General features: G+C 34.6%; 1 protein-coding gene across 10 annotated transcripts in view; it reads left to right on the forward strand.

The window, feature by feature from the left end:
• mura (murashka) overlaps window positions 1–26,960 on the forward strand; it is a 206,192-nt gene that overhangs the window by 142,295 nt on the left and 36,937 nt on the right. For all 10 annotated transcript variants that reach the window (XM_067788291.1, XM_067788367.1, XM_067788374.1 and 7 more), the window contains one exon: window positions 19,650–20,226. In XM_067788291.1, coding sequence (XP_067644392.1) covers window positions 19,919–20,226 — 308 coding nt within the window. In that variant the 5' untranslated portion in view covers window positions 19,650–19,918. The remainder of the gene's footprint in view (window positions 1–19,649; window positions 20,227–26,960) is intronic.

The following is a 26,960-nucleotide window of genomic DNA, read 5'->3' on the forward strand; positions in this document are numbered from 1 at the left end:
GACTAAACGCTTGAGCTTGCCGATCACGTTTTAGATTTATTGAAGTCAGCTATGAAAGACGAACTGCATTTGGAATTCGTAGATAAATGTAACAGCGCCCAATCACGTAGCTCAATATTGCAAAAAAATCTCTTTCAATCATTGTAAGTACATATGAACTCACTATTTCCTTGAATAAAGTATGCTGGAAAGTTTAATTGATTGAATACTTCAAAACAGATTCAGATTACGCTGAAAAAACTTAATATCTATAATCTTGTCGGTGGTACATATCCAGTATAGCCAAGCGGAAATTAAGACCCTGAGTTTAACGAATGGTACAGTCGAGCTCAGTAGAGGCATGTGTCGTTTTCGAACGCCTCGAACTACTTCAATATAATTACGATTTTCGCTTTTAAGCATCACAACAACCCGCAGAGTTTTCAGGCAGACACTTGTGTGTCAAACGTGGCGAGCTGTTAGGAATTCGCAGATCAGCTGGCCACCTTTAGCCTGCTCTTAAACAGATGAGATCGGACAGACAGACACTTTTGTGATAGCGTGCTCCTCCTAGCACACGTTTTTTCAAATAGAAAAAAGCTGCTAAAAATCCAATGTAACTAAGCTCGTGAAAGCGCGCCTATAAATATTCCTCACAATTAGGATTAAAAACAATATGTACCTGATGATGTATAAAGGAAGAGATACAAAAAGGCAATATTTAGAGACCAATTGCAAAGCGAGCACCAGAGCATTCATCTCGCTGAGTGGTCAAGGACTTTTGCCTTTATATGTATATACTAGTATGAAGTATGAATGTTGGAGATTTTGAATTAAATACTCAAGAGAAGCTAGCTGATGAATTAGTGAAATTCAGAAACATGGGCTGGTAACCATCGCCGTTTGTAAACTTTGTAATTTTTCTCTAATACCAATAACAAAAACAATTGTATAAAGCAATATTAGGCTGTCTCGCTAATTAAATACAGAAACAACTTTTTCTAAGCGGGGTCACCCCTATGCAGTGATTTGGCAAACATTCCGAGTGCATTTCTCAGTGAAAACTCAGCTGCCTTGCAGATACCGTTCGCAGTCAGCGTTAAACAGGTACCCAGCAAATTTTACATTAGAATTCTAATGTAATTCTCTAATGCATTTCGAATCGAAAACTAGGTTAGAGAACTAGGTTAGAATTCGACTGTGAAACAATTCGAATAACACTAGAAATACGATGTTATGATTATTGTCACAGTTATCGATTATTAGCACGATATGATCACTCATTCTTAGTGTTATACAAACAAGATAAAAATAGTGGAAATATTACAAGTTGCGAAATAAGTTTTTTATTTATAATAATAAATACTAGTAAGTGAATATGAATTAAAAAAAGTTAAAAAAGGAAAGCGAGCAGATTTTTGAAGTACTATTTGAATGGCATGAAGAAAACGCTTCCTCATCCGTACCTCAAACCAGCGCTGAGCTCAATCTTTAAGTACGGTTCGATTTTTTATTATAATAGAAAAAGCGTTTGAAATATGTTCATTCTTAATACATAAGATTACAACCAAATAAACGTATTTGATATAATGAAACAATGAAAATTTCGCTGATTTTAAATAATTGAACTTAATTGCGCATCACTTCAAAATTCTCATTAGAAACTCAGTTTGAGAACGAAGTCCCCTTTTATGTCGAGAATGCTATAATTCGCGACAGTTTCGCAAATCGTCCTCTAACCTTCTACCTTAGAGAAATACATTAGAATTCGATTCGTCTTCTAATCGTTTTCTAACCTAAATGTTTGCTGGGTAGGTCCCGTCCCGCCAATTTTTAGGGAAAAAATTAAAAGGAGCATGACGGAAATTAGAAAAGTAGGTCGGCCTAAATCTCTACGGAGGTATATCAAGCCTTGTATTTATGTTTTTTTTTTATTCTCATATCTGATGTGATGCCTAACGAAAGCAGGAAAAGGTCACGCTGCTGCTCAACGTTAAACAATAGGAATAATCAACCTTTTTAATCCTTGACTAATATTTATGGACACATTGATTTATTGTATAACAGATTTACGACATTGAAAGAGTATTGCATGCAGGTTTTCTTAATTGTCATATGCAGTTAAACAAAGCTTAAGCAAAATACGAATAAATTTTAAATTAATTTGATAAATTAGGTATTCACAAAATCCAGTTGCTTGCTATTGTTGAAGGTATAAACCTCGAAAAAAGATATCTAATTATCTGATATGCAATCGTTTTCTACTAGGCTCGTCATATGCGTGATTTCAGCTTAAACGACGATTGCGTTAATTTAAATTTTAACATCATCCACAAAAGTAGGTTAATCGGATTAGCTACAAAATAAATACAAAATTCAAAATTATATACAAACCAAACAAAATGAAGTTTATAAAATCAACAAATCTGGTTTGTTTCTCTTGAATTAACAGACGTTCAGTAAAATTAATCGCATCATGCTTAATTCAGGCGAGCTTTTTGCCAAGAGAATACATTTGTTTAGTTATTTCAACAGAAGAAAAATTATTCGAGTTAACAATATTCTGTAAAAATTACAGATTTTCAATCAATCTAACTGATTTTTCAGTTAGAAGAACTGATTTCATTGAAAATTTCAACAGTGAACAACTGTCAATATTGGGCGAATGTTGACATCACTCAGCTGTTAGTAAATAATCACGCAACAACAAAAACATGAAGCAAGCCACATTTGTATACATACATGTGGTCATCAGCCGAAGTTATTACTCACACATACACAAGCATATACGTAGCTCAATTACCAAGCAGGAGATATAGCAGTTCAGGAGGGCGAAACGTCTAGACTTTAGTAGAAATATGCGAATGAAGCAACGGAGAGTATAAAAGCAGCGCAAGCTGAGTAGAAAGTAATCAAAAAGTTGATTTAAACACGTAATTAGTTGTGAAGTATAAGTGTTATTGTGAAATATTCTCAATATCAATTATCAATATCTCAAAATATACCCAACAAGCATTTGGGCCTGAGTACCATTAGAGCTCATGTTGATAACTAGGCACACTTCTAAAATCTCAAAAGGGGCTGAACTTGGAAATTAAATCGTTCACAGCAAAAAAAGGGAATTTTTTATAAACCAAAAAAGATATTAAAAAATAAAATAAATGTAAGGCGCGATAACTTCCGAGGAGATCTAAGGCCGAGCTTCTCTTCCAATTTGCGTCGGGCTCCTCTTGATTTTCCCTACAAATTGGCCGGACGCGACATACATGTTTTATGCTGACTCCAAACGGCATCTGCAAGGCAGACGAGTTTTCACTGAGAGCTTTTCATGGCAGAAATACACTCGGAGCGCTTGCCAAACACTGCCGAGGGGCGACCCCGTTTAGAAAAATGTTCTTCTAATTGAAAAACCTTATTTCTAAAATTTTGATGTTGCTTTGCCCGGGGTGTGAACCCAGGGCTACGGTGTGGTAGGCGGAGCACGCTACCATCACACCACAGTGGCCGCCAAAAAGATTATACCTAAGTTAAAAAAAGATAGTTCCCAACTTGTAGTTTCTAACTGGACTCAATATTTTTACGAAAATAAAATAAAACATATATAATATATTTTTAATTAATAACGCTTCATTACTGATATCAACCAGATGTTTATTTCTCACAATAAACAGCTGTTGGTTCTGGTGGTAATACTTTGGACATTTTTTTCAACTCCACTTCAACTCGATATCCAATGGAGGATGATATGTTGGATATTCATTTGAGAACTGTACATTTCTCAAAACCTCTCAAGGATTGTATAATAATTTGATAATAATAATGACGTTGGAGATCAACTCGAGAAATATACATTTTACAAAATTTCTCAAAGGTTGGGTAGTGATTGGAGAATAAAATTGGATATCAACTTGAGAGCCATCTGCTTTAAGAATAATTAGATAATAGTTTTTGATATCAACTCCCGAACTAAATATATATTTCTCCAAGACTGGAGAAATATCTTTTCCATGTTTGTTGCGTAAACAAAGTCCAGCCCTTGCCGTATCTACAAATCTAAAAAATCAATGTTGCCGTACAAAAAAGCATACCCTAAAGGTGGCCTTAAACAATGACTCAAAAACTGCTCGATAATTTAACTGTACTTTAAATTTGACTAGATTTTAAGAAACCCTAGTTTAAGCTTAGCTTAACCAACTACTGGAAAACGGGGGCTTAGAGGGATAGTAATAATTTCAAGTTAACATTGCAGAGCTAGACAGCCGCCGTGATGTGATGGTAGTGTGCTATGTCGGTATGGTACCCGATTTCTTGGGTTCAAGGCCTGAAAAGAGCAACATCTAAACATTTAAATAAAAGTTTTTTAAATTAGAAAACAATTTCTTAGCGGCGCTTTATTTTTTAACAGAGATATGGCTTACGTATGAAAACTTTATTTTTTTTTTTGTTGATTTGACTGTTGAAACAGTCAATTCAGAATCAACAATTGATTGATTAAACAGCTATTTTCGATAAATAAAAATTTACAGAAATATCGGTCGAATTGACCCAATATTCGATTGATTTTACAAGTTTCTTTCTTTCAGTGCAATATTTCTGTTTTCCAATTTGTTTTATATGATGTTTATTACTACTTAGAGGAATGGCGATCATTTCTTGGTTGATGTCATCTACAGTGATGCCTTTAAGAGAGATTTTTTTAGCAAAGAGCAATACGGCTAATACGAAAACTATCTCAGCTTTGACATTCACAATTGTCGAATTTTAGCTTAAAGAGCTATCTATTGAAGTAAATTTTTTTAAGTTGTATAGCTTCCAGGTGAATATACTAAAAATAAATTAAATACCAAGATTTTTAAACAATTGAACAATACAAAATTTGGCAACAAAAAACTCAAAATACATTGAAATTCATATGAATAAAAAATATGAAATATCTCCGCTAAATAACGTCATCGCCTCTTTACTAGCTAACGGCCACCCCGAGCATACAAATGCCACTCGCTCTAAGTGATCGGCCTCTATGATCATACAAAATATTATACAACATACGTATGTATGGATATATGCAGTTTTTATACTCAGTTGAGCAGAACTCACAGAGTATATTAAGTTTGATTGGATAACGGTTGGTTGTATAGGTATAAAGGAATCGAGATAGATATAGACTTCCATATATCAAAATCATCAGTATCGAAAAAAAATTTGATTGAGCCATGTCCGTCCGTCCGTCCGTCCGTTAACACGATAACTTGAGTAAATTTTGAGGTATCTTGATGAAATTTGGTATGTAGGTTCCTGAGCACTCATCTCAGATCGCTATTTAAAATGAACGATATCGGACTATAACCACGCCCACTTTTTCGATATCGAAAATTTCGAAAAACCGAAAAAGTGCGATAATTCATTACCAAAGACAGATAAAGCGATGAAACTTGGTAGGTGGGTTGAACTTATGACGCAGAATAGAAAATTAGTAAAATTTTGGACAATGGGCGTGGCACCGCCCACTTTTCAAAGAAGGTAATTTAAAATTTTGCAAGCTGTAAAAAAAAGGTGACCACCTACACAACTACCACCACTCCCTTTTAAAACCCTCATTAATACCTTTAATTTTATACCCATATTGTACAAACACATTCTAGAGTCACCCCTGGTCCACCTTTATGGCGATATTTCGAAACGGTTTCCACCTATAGAACTAAGGCCCACTCCCTTTTTAAATACTCATTAACACCATCTCATTAACGCATTCTAGAGTCACCCCCTGGTCCACCTTTATGGCGATATCTCTGAAAAGGCGACCACCTATACAACAACCACTACTCCCTTCTAAAACCGTCAATAATACCTTTAATTTGATACCCATATCGTACAAACAAATTCTAGGGTCACCCCTGGTCCACCTTTATGGCGATATCTCGAAACGGCGTCCACTTATGGAACTAAGGATCACTTCCATTAAAATACTCATTAACACCTTTCTTTTGATACCCATATTGTACAAACAAATTCTAGGGTCACCCCTGGTCCACCTTTATGGCGATATCTCGAAACGGCGTCCACCTATGGAACTAAGGATTACTCCCTTTTAAAATACTTATTAACACCTTCCATTTGATACACATATCGTACAAACAAATTCTAGGGTCACCCCTGGTCCACCTTTATGGCGATATCTCGAAACGGCGTCCACTTATGGAACTAAGGATCACTTCCATTAAAATACTCATTAACACCTTTCTTTTGATACCCATATTGTACAAACAAATTCTAGGGTCACCCCTGGTCCACCTTTATGGCGATATCTCGAAACGGCGTCCACCTATGGAACTAAGGATTACTCCCTTTTAAAATACTCATTAACACCTTTCATTTGATACCCATATCGTGCAAACAAATTCTAGAGTCAACCCTGATCCACCTTTATGGCGATATCCCTAAATGGCGTCCACCTATAGAACTATGGCCCACTCCCTCATAAAATACTCTTTAGTGCCTTTCATTTGATAGACATGTCATACAAACACATTCCAGGGTTTCCCTCGGTTCATTTTCCTACATGGTTATTTTCCCTTATGTTGTCACCACAGCTCTCAACTGAGTATGTAGTGTTCGGTTACACCCGAACTTAACCTTCTTTACTTGTTTTTATACTCAGTTGAGCAGAGCTCACAGAGTATATTAAGTTTGATTGGATAACGGTTGGTTGTACATATATAAAGGAATCGAGATAGATATAGACTTCCATATATCAAAATAATCAGGATCGAAAAAAAATTTGATTGAGCCATGTCCGTCCGTCCGTCCGTCCGTCCGTCCGTTAACACGATAACTTGAGCAAATTTTGAGGTATCTTGATGAAATTTGGGATGTAGGTTCCTGAGTACTCTTCTCAGATCGCTATTTAAAATGAACGATATCGGACTATAACCACGCCCACTTTTTCGATATCGAAAATTTCGAAAAACCGGAAAAGTGCGATAATTCATTACAAAAGACCAATAAAGCGACGAAACTTGGTAGATGAGTTGAACTTATGACGCAAAATAGAAAATTAGTAAAATTTTGGACAATGGGCGTGGCACCGCCCACTTTTAAAAGAAGGTAATTTAAAATTTTTGCAAGCTGTAATTTGGCAGTCGTTGAAGATATCATCATGAAGTTTGGCAGGAACGTTACTCTTATTACTATATGTACGCTTAATAAAAATTAGCAAAATCGGAGAAGGACCACGCCCACTTTTAAAAAAAAAATTTTTTTAAAGTAAAATTTTAACAAAAAATTTAATATCTTTACAGTATATAAGTAAATTATGTCAAGATTCAACTCCAGTAATGATATGGTGCAACAAAATACAAAAATAAAAGAAAATTTAAACTTGGGCGTGGCTCCGCCCTTTTTAATTTAATTTGTCTAGGATACTTTTAATGCCATAAATCGAACAAAAATTTATCAATCCTTTTGAAATTTGGTAGGGGTATAGATTTTATGGCGTTAACTGTTTTCTGTGAAAATGGGCGAAATCGATTGATGTCACGCCCAGTTTTTATACACAATCGTCCGTCTGTCCTTCCGCATGGCCGTTAACACGATAACTTGAGCAAAAATCGATATATCTTTACTAAACTCAGTTCACGTACTTATCAGAACTCACTTTATCTTGGTATGAAAAATGAACGAAATCCGACTATGACCACGCCCACTTTTTCGATATCGAAAATTACGAAAAATGAAAAAAATGCCATAATTCTATACCAAATACGAAAAAAGGGATGAAATATGGTAAGGTAATTGGATTGTTTTATTGACGCGAAATATAACTTTAGAAAAAACTTTATAAAATGGTTGTGACACCTACCATATTAAGTAGAAGAAAATGAAAAAGTTCTGCAGGGCGAAATAAAAAACCCTTAAAATCTTGGCAGGTATTACATATATAAATAAATTAGCGCTATCCAACAGATGATGTTCTGGGTCACCCTGGTCCACATTTTGGTCAATATCTGGAAAACGCCTTCACATATACAACTACCACCACTCCCTTTTTAAACTCTCATTAATACCTTTAATTTGATACCCATATCGTACAAACAAATTCTAAAGTCACCCCTGGTCTACCTTTATGGCGATATTTCGAAAAGGCGAACACCTATAGAACGAAGGCCCACTCCCTTTTAAAAATACTCATTAACACCTTTCATTTGATACCCATATCGTACAAACAAAGTCTAGAGTCACCCCTGGTCCAAAAAGGCCCACTCCCTCTTAAAATACTCATTAACTCCTTTCGTTTGATACCCATATTGCACAAACGAATTCTAGAGTCACCCCTGGTCCATCTTTATGGCGATATCTCGAAAAGGCGTCCACCTATAGAACTAAGGCCCACTCCCTCTTAAAATACTCATTAACTCCTTTCGTTTGATACCCATATTGCACAAACGAATTCTGAGTCACCCCTGGTCCACCTTTGTGGCGATATCTCGAAAAGGGGTCCACCTATAGAACTAAGCCCAACGCCCTTTTAAAATAATCATTAACACCTTTCATTTGATACTCATATCATACAAACAAATTCTAAAGTCACCCTGGTCCACCTTTATGGAGATATCTCGAAAAGGCGAACACCTATAAAACGAAGGCCCTTTTAAAAATACTCATTAACACCTTTCATTTGATACCCATATCGTACAAACAAAGTCTAGAGTCACCCCGGGACCACCTTTATTGCGATACCTCGAAAATGCATCCACCTATAGAACTAAGGCCCACTCCCTTTTAAAATACTCACTAACACCTTTCGTTTGATGCCCATATTGTGCAAACAAATTCTAGGGTCACCCCTGGTCCACCTTTATGGCGATATCTCTAAACGGCGTCAACCTATGGAACTAAGGATTACTCCCTTTTAAAATGCTCATTAGCACCTTTCATTTGATACCCATATCGTACAAACGCATTCTAGAGTCACCCCTGGTCCATCTTTACGGCGATATCTCGAAAAGGCGTCCATCTATAGAACTTAGGTCCACGCCCTTTTAAAATACTCATTAATACCTTTCATTTGATACCCATATCGTACAAACGCATTCTACAGTCAACCCTGATCCACCTTTATGGCTATATCCCTAAATGGCGTCCATCTATAGAACTATGGCCCACTCCCTCATAAAATACTCTTTAATGCCTTTCATTTGTTACACATGTCATACAAACACATTCCAGGGTTTCCCTCGGTTCATTTTCCTACATGGTTATTTTCCCTTATGTTGTCACCATAGCTCTCAACTGAGTATGTAATGTTCGGTTACACCCGAACTTAACCTTCCTTACTTGTTTTTGTTGTATTTAATAGGCCAATTAGCGAAGTGACTGTATTATATTCAGTCAAATAGGTACATTATGAATTTTTGCCAACGGTGTGTATATATATTTTTTTTGTTGTTGTTCAAATTATCGTATACATTAGGGTGGGTAAAAAAAAATTTTTTTAATAGTAAGAGCAACCTTTTACGAAAAAAAGTAGCACAAAGCCTCCACACTTTTTTTTACAATAATACCAGCATTTGTTTTTCATGGTGATTTTTAGTTAAAAATTATTCTTAACTTTTAAGTTTGGTGTTCTTCAAAGGCATGTTTTTTAGTTTTTTTTTTTTAAACTAAAGCATTGTGCTTTTTAAGTTATGATACTATGCATTATTTACAAATTTTCTCTGTAGATACTTCGTTTTTAAATTGGATTACCATTTTTAACCGATTAGAAAAGTCTATTAAAATTACACAATGCAACTTTGAAGTACTGATTTTATAAACACTTATTTCATAAGTGTAGATAAACTTGTGCACTTAGCAGTTCATACAAAGCCTGAGTGCAGATGTATATGCACGTACTATAAGGCACAGCGTATATACCATGCACACTGGAAATAATTAGATATGATATTAGCAATTCCTTAAGATATAGACAATGACCAACGACAAACAGCAATGGAAGGTGTCCAACTGGCGATGGGTTATTCACGATATTACCTGCCTGAAAAATACAGAGTTTTCGTTAAATAGTATTACAAAAAAGCGAATGTACGAGGTACAAAATAGTATATCAAAGTAAAAGTCTTTCTAGCGTTAAAATTTGTTAATTTGAAGTTACATTTTCTAATTGATATAACTACCTTCACTCCCGCTACTCGTTGCGTTGGATATTCTTTATGCTTCTTATTTCTCCGATCCCTAGCAACTTTACACAGAAGCGATGTGTGGCAATAAATATAAGTGGTGTTTTTTTTACATGCGTATACGTTTCGTCTATCCTCGCTTAGATAATGCTTAGGAGACCCATCTAGCGGCAGTGGTTAAACAACTAGCTACATCTACAGGGTGTACCGAAAAGCGGAGACATAACCCTCTGTTGTATTTATGTGCATAACATATAGCTGAATCAGTTGTGATAGATAGTAGACGCGCATAGAAGAAGAAAAATGGCAAATTACAATCAACATTTTGTAATGCCCTGTTCCAGTTACGTTAAAAAAATGAAATTTTGACAGACCAAAGGAAAATTTTGACACTTATAGTGGTGAATACGATAAGGCTAGGTAAAATGTTGACAAGCACTTATATGTATTTATGCATATAATTATCCGCAGAAACATAAATAATAGCTGTGCTTTTTCACGTCTATATACGTTTACGCTTAAACATTATATGGACTGCTAAGCGACAAACTTTAAATACATCTCTGAAATTGCTACGCATAAAATTAGTACAACTAAATTTCAATACGCATTATACTCAGATGTAACTGAAATATGTGTCCATGTTTCACCCTTGGAATTAGTGCAGATACCGATAAAAATTTAACAAGCAAATGCAACAACAACGCTGTGATCCTGATATCCATTTGTATCAATTTCGGATTAACGCTTTGTTGATTTTGTTTTTTGTGAAAAATGTTTGACAGCATACCCTCTGTACTTGGTAGTACCTACAGGCATTTGTACTAGGGCATCCGATGTTTAACAAATTGTTTCCATTCGACAACACATAAATTTATAGTTCCAGTCTGAAAATAAATTATGAAGGCCATAAAATTACATTATATTGATTTTAAATAATGTTAGGAAAACTATAAATTTTTAATTTGAAAACTCCAAGAACTACAATAAAAATCCCATGTTTTTCTTTTGCGAGGCACCATTATGTTTAAATATATATCCGCATGAGCAAAACTGCGGCACATACAAATATTAGTTTTTATTGATAGGCTTTATTTAGGTTCCTTATTGTGTATATTGGTTTTTGTAGGTACAACAGCGAACAGAAAAATTGCAATGGCAATTTTTTTTAAATTTTGTCGATTAAGTTCTTTTTTTATTTTCGATATCTTTATTATTTTTTTTATTCCGATCAGACCAGCCGATCTAGTAGAGTTAAACTCTAGTCAACCTATCAGTTATTTTCGTACGTTTACAAAGCCGCAAAAAATGCTGTTACTTAAGATTGAAAAAAATATTTCCCAACTTATACTCAAAAGTTGTTCTCTAATTGGGCTCAAATATACGATTCCTAAATTACAGTATTTTCGCAAAAACAAAATAAAACATCTATATATTTTTTTTAATTTACAACGTTGCATTACTGCTACCAACCAGGTGCTTATTTCTTACAATAAACAGCTGTTAGCTTTGGTGGTACCACCGTGGAAAAGATTTTTTTTCAACTCCGCCTCAGCTCGATATCCAATATAAACTGAACATCAATTGGAAAAATGAGCTGGACATTCGTTTGAGAATAATTGTTGGAGAATAATTTGAGAATGGCATTGGAGATCAACTCTAGAACTATAAGTCCCGCTTTTTTAGTAGTTCGTTAAGCTAAGCTAAACTAAGTTTGCTTAAACTCTATTCAAATTTAAACTCCAGTTAAACTACTGAGTAGTTTTTCAGTCTCAGTTTAAGGCCCTTTTGGGGTATGCTTTTATATGCGGCAACATTGGTTTTTTTCATTATTTAGATAATTTGTAGATACGGCAAAGCTGGATTTTGTTTACCCATCAAACATGGAAAAAAATTCTCCAGCGAAATATACATCTAGTTCCGGAAGTGATATCCATCATCATTGTTTAATTATTTTTAAACCAGATAGTTCTCGAGTTGATATCCAACTTCATTCTCCAATCACTATCCAACCTTTGAGACATTTTGTAAAATTAAAAGTTTTTACTTGTATGAGTTAACCGGGGATTGCCCGTATCGCTTGAAATGTATGAGAACATTTATTTCAAGCAATTTTTAATTTTACAATCCCCGGTTAACTCATATAAGTAGACAACATTTGGTTAATTCGTTGTAGTTCTATAAATAGAACAAAAACAACAACAAATACCAAGTTTCTCTATAAACCGCCTTACAAACAGGCATAACTTCAACACATAACTACATACGAATTATGTGATGTGTGGAAGATAATATATGCGAAAAGAAGGCCATTGGGAAAAACTTTACAACAACTAAGGCATGACGTAGCTGAATGCGTTTATAACCATTTCAACTATCGTAGGAGTGCGGGTTCGACTCCCACTCCCGGGAGAAAAGGCTTTGAAGAGATTTACAAGGTATAATCGAAACAGCTGTCGCCTTGTCCGTCCTGATGCCACGTTGTTTAAATTTTTCCCAAATTATTAAAAAAATTAAAAGTTTTTGATTTGATCTCCACCGTCTTAATATTTTCCAATTATTATTCTAATTTCGGGAGATTTTGAGAAAAGTGCAGTTCTCAAATAAATATTCAACACATTTCTCCAATTGATATCATCCTGCATTGGATATCGAGTTGAGGTGGAGTTGAAAAAAATCTGCAAGGTGGTTCCACCAAAACCAACAGCTGTTTATTAACTCCGAGTGCATTTTTGCGATGAAAAGCTATCAGTGAAAACTCACCTGCCTTGCAGATGCGGTTCGGAGTCAGAATAAAACAAGTAGGTTCCGTCTCGTCAATTTGTAGGAAAAATTAAAAGGGGCACCATGCAAATTGGAAGAGAAGCTCGGCCTTAAACCTCTTCGTAGGTTATTGCGCCTCACATTTATTTATTTTTTAAATTATATAATTTAATTTTATTTTCGTGAAAATACTGTAGTATGGAATCTTACATTTGAGTTCAGTTAGAAAACCACAAGTTGTTAAATAAATTTTTTCAACTTAAGTAATAGCATTTTTTGCTTTATAAAAAATTCCCTCTTTTGCTGAGTATGTTATGATTATCGAGTTGAACCACTGGTTAGAAACAGCTCTTGAGATTTTAGAAGTATGCCTATTTATCAAAATGAGCTCTAATGGTACTCAAGCCCAAATGCTTGTTGGGTATATTAGACGCCATCTCGAACGAACGCAATTAATTAAAATGATAGGTTAACTAGAGTTTAACCACGCTAGATCGGCCGCTTAAGCTCAGCTCAAAATTCAGTTAAAGTAGACTGAAAAACTGCAGAATAAGTTTAAGCGTAATTTAACTGACAAACTGAGTTGAACTTGTATTGAAAAAGCGGGCCTAAATCTTACAAATATATCTCATAGTTTGGATATTGATTGGAGAATGATGATAAATATTTTTCAAAGACTACATAAATATTTTTTTCATGTTTGTTGGTTAACAAAACTCAGCTGTAGCCGTATCTACAAATTATCTAGATAGTAATAAACCAATGTTGCCGTACAAAAAATCCTTTGAGGTCGGCGGCCTTAAACTGTGACTGAAAACTGCTCTGTAGTTTAACTGGAGTTTAAATTTGACTAGAGTTTAATCAAACTTAGCTTAAGCTAGGCTTAACTATTTACTGAAAAACCGGGCCTTAAAAAATTGTTCACATATTGTATGGCGGAAAATCTTAAACACACTTCGGAAAAGACATTTTCTAAAATCAATGCCAATTTTAAGAGGCCTATCACTTACTTTTATAAGACTTAAATTGATTGGGCTACAAAACTGCATACTCAAAAAATTCAGGGAACTTCAAATTAAAAGCTCGAAATGTTTGCTAAAATTTTTTCAAATCTTTTCAAAACCGTTCTTGTGATCGGTTTCCACTTTTTCAGTTTCAACATGCATAAACATTTGTTTTTTAAATATTAAAAAAAAAAATGTAATTGACAAAATTTTAGGAAAACTGCCACTGCTATTGGTCTGCTCGACACTGTATGTACAAACATATTAACATACAAATTAACATGTTGGGGTTAAAAGTTGTCAAATGCTTCTATTTTTAAGCCAACACAAAACAGCTTCTTAACAAAAATACTACGTCTTTTTACTAAGTTCTTATAGTTATACACACCCTACGAGGGAGAGGGTGAATCCAATTTTTTGTTAAGATTTACTTCATATTTCATATAAAACTAAGAAATAATCGCAGGTTTTATTTGTGGACTAATCACATTCACTGTAGGGTATGTAAATATATTACAAGCAATTATTTAACAATGACACATAAAAAAGTCATAAATTACTCAGGTCATTCAACTAAAGGAAATCACAATATTTAGAAATATTTATAGCGAACATTGACGTTTACTCAACAACTATACGTGATTTGTAATATTTTTTGTATATATGTATGTGTTTGTATGTACATATGTGCCTGTCATGTACCTAATTTAAGTTCCACACACCAAAAGTACTAAAAGCTAAAAAAACAACCAAAAGAAATTGAAATAGTTAAGCTCTGTACATACAGATGAAATGATACCTTGTCAGCAGATTTTTTTAAATCATTTACCAATGACCAATGACAATGAATGATTTTATACAGCCTAATTAATATATATTGCAATGAATATTAGCATCACTAAGCTGTACAACAACAATAAGGCAGCCACTCCTATGTAGAAGGCGACGAAGAGCTATGTCACACATAAAAATATCTAGTAAAGAGCCGAAGTAGTTACTCACACATACACACGCATATGGCTACAAACTATAAATATACATCTATTTATATAGCTGGCAACTAACCAAGCATGAGCTACAACTGTTCGGGAAATGACCAGACTTTAGGAGAAATGGGTTAATGAGGAAACCGAGAGTATAAAAGCAGCCCAAGCAGAGTAATAACGAATCAGTTTGATTTAAACACGCTATCAGTTTCGAAGTGAAGTATAATTGGGAAGTATAATTGTACTACTGCCAAAGTAGGCTAATAAAGACCATTTTGCAATACAGAATATTGGTGTGAGTTATTCAACAGTTTAGCGATTCGCACGTTAGCATAAGATTTCAAATAAGCAGAATTTCCCTGAATTCGTTACAATATTTAAGCAAATAAGTTATAATTTTTAAATATTGTATAAGCCATTAAAAATTGATGAATACGTTTCAAAATTTTGAAAAATTCTAAAATTAAAATAAATGAATAATGAGAAATTGTAAAACAAAAACGAGGGACTTCGGTATTAGTTGTTGGAAATATACCCAAATTCATATTCATACCCATCCAGTGCACTGAAAGAAAAAAGGTGGTAAATTCAACTGAATTACGGAACAATTCAACCGATAGTTCTGTAAGTTTTTAACCATTAAAAATACCTGTTGAATCAACTTTGTAGAAATTTTCGATCCTCAATTGACCGTTTCAGCAGTAAAATCAACAAACAACAAGTAAGGACGAGACTGTCTTCGGCTATGCCGAGGACTTCATACCTTTCATGAATGGGGCTGAACAATAATCGTATCCCATTCGTAATATCCAAATAATCGGCTATATAAGATATGAAGGATATAGTGATTTTTAAAATAAATAAAAAATAGGTAGGTACTTTGTATGAGAAGGCAAAGTTTTACGTTTTTTGTGGTCTGCATGAAATACCTTTGACCATGAATCACTTATCTCAACAATATATGCCGAAAACGTAAGTATTTGATGACATTTGAAGCTTATAGCCCTTAAAAAGGCGGCAGAAATTACAGTTTATATAGGATATAGAATATACATATACATATACCACCGATCTATACAATTTTTTCAGACAACAACGAATGCTCTACACGTAAGCATTCGGTGAAATTTGAAGCCTCTAGCTGTTAAAATACGGCAGTACTTAAGAAAAGCTTCTTATCTGAACAAACGGTTATGGGGGATATATGCTATATACACAACCGATCTCGTCCCTTTTTCAGCCAACAATATGTGCAATATACGAACCATATGTTGAAGGTTGAAGGTTCAATCTAAAAAATTCAGGAAGATATGACAAAAATTCTCTTTTCTGAAAAATCGGTTGTATGGGATATATATGCTATAGTGGTCCGGTCCGGCCGGTTCCGACAAATGTCTAATCGGACACCTAAATATACCCGCTCACGAAATTTTATCACAATATCTCAAAAACTGAGGGTCTAGTTTGCATACAAACAGACAGACAGACCGACGGACATGGCTAAATCAACTCAGCTCTTAATCCTGATCATTTCGAGTGTATAGAACCATTTATCGACTTATATAACATTTTCTTTTTAATTTAAGTATTTTTCTAATAGAAGTGGCAATATAAAACTACATTTTAAACAACATTTTTGTACAGTCAAAAAAGTTTTGATTTTTTTTCTAATGAAAACAAGAATATCTAAAATCAAGCCCATTAAAATGAAAATCACACAAAGTACTATTAAATCGCTTAAAAAGCCCGTTGATTTTTTATATTTTTCCTCAAAGCAACATTATATTATGTCTTACAAAACAATTCCAAAAATTTAAGTCGATTTTTAAACCGCGTACAAGTTGCCCTTTGTTAAGCTTAATCGGTGTTTTGGTTGAAAATTTAGAAATTTTGTATAGCTCCAGTACTGATTAGTTAGTATATGCATAAATAGTACCGTCCTAATGTACATGCATATCTACAATATTTCCATACTTACGACATAGTTTGTATGTGTTAATTGCCGTTAATAACAATTTGCATATAAGTATTTGTTTATAAATGATCAATGATATTTAGACGTGCTTTATTTCTGTAATTTGTAGTAATTTCATTAGGTGCTTCTTGTAAGTAATTCAATATATTCTCATAATATTTGCTTTATGTTAATATTGTAATGAATTTTGGGAAATTCCGCTTATTTCAAACATTCTGCTAAAGTTCGAATCGCTTAACTGTTGAATAAATCACTCCAATATTCTGTATTGCAAAATGGTATTTATTATACTACTTTGGGACTAGTACAATTATACTTCACAATTATACTTCACTTCGCAACTGATAACGTGTTTAAATCAAACTGATTAGTCATTCCTCAGCTTGCGCTGCTTTTATACTCTCTGTTGCCTCGTCAGCATATTTCTCCAAAAGCCTAAACGTTTTACCTTCTAGAATATCCTGCTTGGTTACCAGTGAAATACATGTATATTTGTAGTTTATGCGTTTCTCATAGTCATATGCGTGTATTTGTGAGTAACTACTTCGGCTGATGACTACATGTGTGTGTGTATGTGGGATATCTCTTCGTCGCCTTCTATGTATGTGTATAAATGATGATTTATGTGTTCATGTAAACCAGTGTGGCTCGCTTTAATGCTTTTGTTGCTGCGTGATTATTTACTAACAGCCCAGTGATATCAACATTCGCCACAATATGTATGTATTTATCTCAGAACTAAGTATATATTTCAACCATATATACCTAGTATATATATTTTTATGTTGTTTGCATATACAAATTTTAATTTTTCTCAAACTTACTTGGCAGTTTTTTACGATTTAAATTAAAAAATTATTTTGTATTTTTTTAGATCGATGTACTTTTAAAAATGTTTGCTTTTCGTATTACATGCTTCCATACCTCTCTGCAATAACGCATGCCTTGCAATTGCTCTATCCCTCTCTCTTTCACAAATAAATGATCTGCATCCTAAACCTGCCTACCTATCTACGCTAACGGGAATATGAATTCTCGTTGACTTATGACGCCACATCATTTAATTTTTCATTAAAAAGAGTTTTCGACCACCCTTCAAAAAACGCGAGTACTCCATAAATAATGTAAGGAATACTCCTTTGGGAGTATAGGAGTATTCCAAAACTAATCTGTATTCATACAAAAAATGTGCTCCAATTAACATTGCGATGTCCTAGGAGAGGAATAGGTGATCCCACTCTCCCTTTGTTTGTGAGTATTCCATAGAGTACATACGTGAGAGTACTTTCCAAAGTACTTTCACTGTAGTACTCCATGGAGCACCCATAGATGATCATATAAAAAAAAATAAATAAATGTAAGGCGCGATAACCTCTGAAGAGATCTAAGGCCGAGCTTCTCTTCCAATTTGCGTCGTGCTCCTCTTGATTTTCCCTACAAATTGGCCGGACGGAACCTACATGATTTTATGCCGACTCCGAACGGCATCTGCAAGGCAGATGAGTTTACACTGAGAGCTTTTCATGGCAGAAATACACCCGGAGCGCTTGTCAAACACTGCCGAGGGGCGACCCTGCTTAGAAAAATTTTCTTCTAATTGAAAAACCTGATTTCTAAAATTTTTGATGTTGCTTTGCCCGGGGTTTGAACCCAGGGCATCCGGTGTGGTAGGCGGAGCACGCTACCATCACACCACGGTGGGAGGATCATATGTCAAAATACTAAAGAGGAATTGTGTCCGAAAGAATTATCGGAGTGAATTTAATTTAAAAGGAAAGTAAATGAAGAGGGGGGGAATACAACTTTTATTTTTTTACTACGAATATTCTTATGTTATTTAGCATTTCCGTAAATAAAGAAACTAATATTTCTCTATACTATAGTATGTATACATAAAACCAGTGCGCGGTTGCATTTTATCAGAGTTGCCATAGTAAAATTTTATTATCAGTTATTTGTATGCAATATTTTACTTTTGGCAACTCTGTTCGTTAAAAAACGAGCAATGATCGGCTGATGGTGGTCCACAAACGCATTGCAAAGGAGTATTGTTAGAGTACTCCAACATGAAGAAAATGGAACACGTAATCCAACAATTTTTGCAGGGCACCTATCGAAAAATTATCGGTCTTTTAACACTTCTTAACTGGCATGTTATCGATTTTTTATCAAAAAGCCATCGATTTGATATCGAAGATTTATCAGTTTCTTATCAAACTCTTATGAATTTCTTTTCGGTGTGTTATCGATGACTCGTCGATTTGTTATGAAACAGATACCGATAAAACTTCAATATAAAACCGATGACATATCTATAACCCGTCAATAACAAGCCGTTAAGAGCATAATAAGAAGCCGAGTTAACTTAAATATATTAATTTTCCAGACGTATCTGCACGTTTACAAATCAAATTTCACTAGTACTCGGAGCTCACGTGTTTAGAATTTAGAATTCTGCCCTTAAGACGATAGGACTTTAGGATGAACAGCCTACCTAGCTCCCTACCTGCACCGATGTTTCCAGAGTAGAAGGTATGGGGCTCGAGGTATACTTTGTTGATCCGGAAATAAACATATCTTACAAGCTGCCAGGTAACTGTCGTGTTTTTCAGGCAAAAGTAGTAGCCGTGACTACAATGTTTCAGCATTAACGCGGTGTTAACTCCGAAACGCCAGCTGGCTCTTGAATGTCTAAAAAAATATTTTTTTATCAAACATGTTGCGACATTTTAAATAATAAATAATTTTATTTTTTTTCTATTTCCAGTAATTAATAATTGTTGATCTGATTAAAAACCCAATCAATATTCATCAATCAACCAACCCATAATCAATTCATACGCAACAAAACAACTTTGTTAACACACGAGAGAGATCAGCAACACGTCATCAAACCAAGTGTACAAGTATTAAAATCAAAGCTTTCACAATATTTCTGTGGTGCTGGTAGTAATAAAGTGAGAGGAGCAAGAGAGCGCGTGAGAGAACGAGTATCTAATTAAGCACGAACAAATTATATACAAACGCAACGCCAAAATGTTGAATCCCAATCATACGGGCGCTACACGTCGTCCCTTCTCACGTAATGCAGCTTCACGTAATCATCGCAGCCGTATGCTCGTTTCACCGCATCATCATACGCATCATCTCCTACAACAACAACAACAACAGCAACAGCTACATTCGCATGCCCACACGCATGCGCATACACAAACGCGCAATGGCAACAATGGCAATGGTGGTGGTGCTAGCGGCAGTAATTTAGCTACAATTGGTGCACAAGGTAATAATGGACCTTGGTACAATAACAAAGATAACAACATGGATGCATGGAGTACACTTGGGTAAGACGATCTTTATTTCGATTTAACGTTCAAATTACACAAAACAAAAACTTAAGTATTATTATGCATTTAGTAATAAATTATTTATTAAATTTAAAAATATATGATATTTATTTTATATACATTACATAAATACTAAATACCTGAAGTCCCATTTAACCTACATTCCTACAAAATGCCCAAGCCATAATCCTTTTTACCAAAACAAAAAAAAAAAAAACCATTAAAATCCTAGACAACCCTAGCAGGCATCGCTTCTTCCATATCCACCTCTCACTCCCACTCCAACTACATCCACTTACAGACCTCTTCCCTTACGAATTTACCCTAATTACATACCTACATATACACAAAATAAAAAAAAAATAAAATGAAATCAGCTAAATTTTTATATGCGTCAAAACATAAATGCTTTAGGTTAAAGGGTGAATTTTGTAATTAATAAAAATGCTAATTTTCGCAATGAATTAAAACAAAAACAAAAAAAAAATCATTCCTCAAAGCAAAACATACATGCATTATTACATTGCACTTATGTAAGTAAAATATAGCAAAACACAAAAAAATATATTTTGTTTTAGTCATATCAGTTTTTCATTTCCATATGTTCCATTTTCAATAATTAATAAGCTTCACCACAAACGTTCTAAAGACTAAGTACATATAACAGATTAAACTTGTTTTCGACCTTCTGACTTAATTTGGTTCAATTTCAATTTTTTTTAATTCATTTAATCATTTACACTCATAAACAACTTTTAAATGCACAAAAGCCACTAATTTTAAATTAAAAAAATCTGTGAAGATCTGAAAAAAAATAAAGATGGTCTCTTAACATTTACGGCTATACACACATACATATGTAAATACATATACATGAGTATATGACTTGCTGTACGACATACTCCATTTACACTGAAGCCGCAAATTTATTGAACAGACGGACATTTTTTATTTACTATGTACAGTAGCAAACACAAAAATAGAAGTGACAGTTTTTAGGGCGAGATAGCCCTAATATTTTGTTGCCATAGATTTTAAACGTAGCATATAAATGAGCATGATGGTTCTGTCCAGTGTAACCCAAAGGTATTTGCAAATCAGATTTTGGTGCCATCCAGCGATGCTTCTGGTATAAATAGTATTCTTCTCCGGGTAAAAAGCACAAGATTTCTGAGTCATCTGCATACCCTTGTGAGTCAAATCCATTGGATTTCAGTAACTGAATGATGTCATCTATGACTAGGATCCACAAGAGAGGAGAAAGTGCATCCCCTTGAGGGCATCCATTAGTGCCCACAATTGACTCTACCAGCTCAACACTGGGCCCTTACTACCCTTACTTACGATCCGTGATCGAAACTCATTTTTTAAATCACAATAGCTCTGTAATTGTGGATCGGATTAATGACATATGCTAAATAGCGACAAATATTACTCGTTAGATCCATAAATTTTTATAATTTTTAGAAATAGTTTGACAGTTGCCTAGTTATCACTTGATTGAAAATGGTTTTCTGTCACTGATCGTAGCCGTAATACTGTTCCTGACTTTTCTTCTCTCTAGCATGGATAGCACTCAACTTACATCCATGACAATCAAAGCTTGATGTGCCGTGTTATAGGAAGTTCCTGAGATGCCAATAAAAGCTCAGATGTCTAGACAAAATTGATTCCTATACATAGGGAGTTTGTTTAAGTTCACCTCCCTAAAAAAAACATGTTTCCATACCCTTTAGAACAAACGAACTGAATCTTATTGGTTGATACAATGAGGGCAGTTGCTCCAGTTTCTCTGGCTTTGGTATGAATACTACCTTAACCACTGTTCACCTGTTTGAAATGTAGCTGAGCAGTAGAGAGGATGATAAGGCTGGGACTACATTCCCTGCTGTAACAGATAGGCAGATACCTCATTCGCTGATGTTGACTTGAATGGGCTGAAGGTGGACAAAGCTCATTTATTGCACTCGCTTAAAAGTTATGAGCTTTGTTGCTAGGCTTTTTTTCTCTACCACTAGTGGTGGACAAGACTCCCATTATATGCGAGTGTTTATAGCCTGCTATACAATCCGGAAACAAAATTTTAAGTAAGAGCTTACATGTCGCTTCCAGCTGCTTAGCTTCTTGCTCCCATTTGCTTATTTAAAATTCCTATTACATTTCTGTGATCTCTAGAAAGAGCTGTTTTGAGCCTCACCGCTTTTGGAAGTTCATTTATCCTTTCACAATGTTCTTTACAGTTAACTCTCTTAGATTTTATAAGCTCTTTTTGTATAATATTGTGGCGAATATTAACATCACCATGCTATTAGTAAATAAACACGACAGTAAGCCATTTACACACATACATAGAAGGCAACGAAGAATATTTCACACACATGTCCAAAAGCTTGAAGCGAAGAGATTATTTCACATACACATATCTAGTCAGCAGACAAGAGCGAAAAAGAAAGAGAAACAATCACACATCACGTTTTCATCAGCTAAGAGCAGAAGCTGTTAATCACACATACGCACGCATATAGCTTGAGGATAAACATAAACTACAGATATACATGTACATATATAGCTACATAATCAAGTATGAGATAGAACTGTTCAAGAAATAATGTTAGTGAAAATTCTAAACCGTAGGAGAAATAACTGAATGAGGCTAATTGAGAGTATAAAAGCAGCGCAGTGCAAACGATAATCAATCAGTTTGCTTTAAACACGCTATCAGTTAAGTACGCGATAATTGTAATTGTAAAGTACTACTCCCAAAGTAGTCTAGATAAAGAACGTTTTGTTATACTAATTATTTGCGTTATTTATTCGACATCTTAGATATTCCAACGTCCATAAAATTCGTTACAATATTAAAGCGGTTATGTCTTGCTCTATTCATCAGCTTCCTAGCTTGGCATCTCAGCTGTTCAAGGCTTTTATTCCACTAAGGAACAACGCGTTGTATACGTAACTTTATGCGCTCTCTCATATTGAAATTTTAGCAGCTGGTAATATTAACAGACCTAATTACACAAATCTATTTGTTTCAATAAAGCAGCCAGTAATATACAAATTTTTAGAAAAGTTTTTAAATAAAAAATAAAAGGGCAATTACGCTAAACTTAGGGCATACTAATCGACGACATGACGTACTTAAAACATTAAATACGGTATACACCAGTGATGCACGCGAGAGCTTCGTAGAGCTTCAGAAACTATTCAGCGTTCATTTAGAGAGAATCAGTTAAGCAAGCAGTTAATCAGTTTTAGCTTATGCTTCAAGCAGTAACCATCTCATGCGTAATTTTCAATGCTCAAACATTCTCCGTTGCGTTTGTATTCGAAGCTTGGCCGACGTTGTGCACCACTGATATAGACTAATGATTTAATGATACTTACCAAAAACATGACAACCATACACACATACACACACATTTTGGCCTACAAACAAACTCTCCCTGACTCATATATAATCGGAAATACTGAAAAACTATTTAAAAAAACAAAAACTTGCACCAAGCACCCCTCTGTTTATAAACATACATACATACATAATTAACTATAATCGAACAAATGAGAAAATGCATGAAAAGCACTTAACAAACGTGATAGTTGTGTAAACGTAAAATAAATATTTCTTCTTTTACTTAAATTTTTAAACGTTTTTAGAGCAAGCGTAAACAAATTTTTTCTATATTATCAAGTAGTTTGTGGCAGTTTGTTAAAATCAAGGAAATCGTTAAACAATAATAATAATAATAATAATAATAATAATAATAAAGCAAAGTTATAGTCTAACCACCATTTTTTTTGAGTAATGATTGCTGCTTGTTGGCCTTCAATCGTAAAAACAAAACCAAACAAATTAACTGTAAAAAGCAATATTCAATCATTTTGTAGTGTGTACTTTATTTAACTAAACAGCTTTCTTCCAAAAAAAAAACCAAAAAAAAAAAATACAAATAAAAAACACATATCTGTTATAGTATTAGCATAAATATGTTGTAATTTTTCATATTTTTTTCACTTCACATTTTCTTACTGAAACTTTAGTTTATAATTTTCTGGGGTCTTGTCTTGTAATTACTTAGTTCAGAGTTTTCTTTCAAATGAAAAGTGTGTTGCAAAGCTTAACATTCATACGTTTAACAACAACTGCATATAAATATAGTCACATATGTCATACATAATCCAGTTGACAGATGCTTTTTTGTGGAAAATGGTTTGGCCTTGCACGTATTTATTGATTACTTAATCAGATTCTATTACTACATAGATGAAATGTAAATAAACTTATATTTCGAGTTTTTCAATCCCGCTTGCAATAACCAGGGCCGGATTAACCCTCAACGGGTCCCTAAGCAACCATCAATTTTGGGGCCCTTTTTCATGTCCGTTCCCTTCTTTTTCGATTAAAAAATACAAACTTATATCTGTCATAAAATTTTTATTGTCACAATGTAATAATATCAATAAAATTACTATATACATTTTAAACATGTCATTTTCTACATTTGTTTTCGGTAAATTCATCAATTATATCATCAAAATCGATTTTGTTCAATAAATCTGACTCAATGCAAAGTATATCTAACATCTCTAGTCGCTCTTGTCGCGCTGTAGCTCTTTCAGCAGCTTTGATTCTATTTAATTGCGAGAAGGATCGTTCGGCAGAACAATTTGTGATCATTAATGTTAAAAAAATCCGAAGAGCTATTTCTGTATTAGGAAATACATCGGCTAATTGATCTTCCATTAGAATCTTATACAAATGACTATGAGTTTTTTGTGCATCAGTGTATTTGGAGTTCACGTAACTTTGGAATTGTTTCATTTCAAGGAAAAACTCTTCCGAATCTCTAGAATATAAAAAAGTTATTTAAAGCTTCGTGGAAGTCTCCATCACTTAGCGAAAAGTTGATGAGAAAAGCAAATTTCTCTAAAACTTCCATATACTTTCACTGTGAAGATTGTCGATGATGTCCTAAAATCATCGCGATCATTAGGTTTTTTTTTCTACGACGAGTACGTTTCACGATTTCTATTTAACCTACCAGGCAATAATTGTTTTGTTTTTTCCTCGAAATCATTGAACTTTTCACGGAATGAAACTAAACTCTCTTCTAACGATCCGTACAAAGAAGCACACGTTTGCAAGTCTGCTTTTTCACTTTGCAATGACTTACTCACTGAACGCATAGCAGTCAAAATAGAGTTTAAGGCTTCTACACCCTCTGTTCCAAAAATAACCGAAATTTTTAAAAATAAAACCAACCAGTGTACATTTTGAGATAATTGTTTTTTATAATTCAATATACTTTCCTTTCACTTCGATAAACTTCTTTGCACGCTAACACAATTTGTCAAATGAGTCGGAAATGTCCTTCCTTTTGAAATGTCGTCGCCATTTGAATGCGTTCAATTGAGTCTTATTTATTTGAGTAAAAATTATTTTCAGAAATAAAAACAACATCAATTTTCAGTTCTGATTATAATTTTCATTCAATCTCTAGAATTTTATGTTTGTAAGAATTTTGGAAGTCTTTTTCATTTTTCGGGACCCCCTAAAATCGGGGCCCCAGGCAACTGCCTATTCTGCTTACTTGTTAATCCGGCCCTGCCCATAACTCATTATTCCCTGTGAGAAATTATATATTTAAACACATTGCTTCATTAAAGAAACAACCAATAACACGCAAACATAGCGCTGCAACAAGAAAAGACGAGTACTGGTGCGTATAAGTAACATGTCCCAGCAAACATTCGGAGTCATTAAGATATTTTAAGGGAGTCTAAAATCGGACCGTTCACGCTGTTGTTGTTGTTGTTGTTGTAGCAGTGTTTCGTCCCATCCGATAGGCGCGACCGATCACAAATTGTCATCAATATCCTCTAACGGGAGTCCAAACAGTCATTGTCAACAGGGGTGGACCATAATGAGAGGGCTGTTAGAATAGAAGCGTTGGTTCCACGTTACAATTGAAGAGATGGTTGTTGTTATGTGGGAAGATATTGTAAACAGGACACACATTTTGTATGTCGATAAATGGCACTTGTTATGCCCTGATCATATGGTCATTCCAAATCGTTGCCGAGATGGTCGGACTAGTACCTTAATGGTGCTTGTTACCGGAACGTACCGAATCTGCATCCGGCAAAAGACCATCAAAATCGATAACACTCTCCAAGGCCTTCGTAGAGCGTCCTTATCGCTACAACAACAACAACAGATTACTCTACAGAAATAACGACAAAACATAGTCCAGATAAATGTTTTGTAATAATGGGACATGTCGCCATCTGAGAATGAATCATATCACCTATCTCTGTTGCTAGTCCGATAACGCCCTGTCGGAGATTTTAATTATCATGGCACTGAATAAATTTTGTTTCAGGTGAATGCCAAGTTCTCACATATAGCAATAGGAGTGGGTGTAACAGTTTGATTGGGTGTGGAAGTGGGAATAGGATTATGAGTGCAAAATTAGACTGGACGTTAGTGTGGGTGTAAGAGTTGGGGTGGGAGTAGAAGTAGGGATAGGAGTATGAACAGAAGCTAGTGTGGTAGTGAGATTGGAAGTAGTAGTCGTAGTCGAAGTGGTAGTGGTAGCTGTGTCGGTAGTGGTAGTATTAGTATTAGTGGTAGTGATAGTGGTCGTGTGGGTGGGAGTGAGAGTGGGAGCAGGGGTAGCAGTAGGTGTGAGAGTAAGAGTGGAAGAAGTTGTGATTGTGAGCGAAAGTGA

The sequence above is a fragment of the Eurosta solidaginis genome, chromosome 1 (assembly GCF_040869045.1).
Source record: "Eurosta solidaginis isolate ZX-2024a chromosome 1, ASM4086904v1, whole genome shotgun sequence".
Taxonomy (NCBI): domain Eukaryota; kingdom Metazoa; phylum Arthropoda; class Insecta; order Diptera; family Tephritidae; genus Eurosta; species Eurosta solidaginis.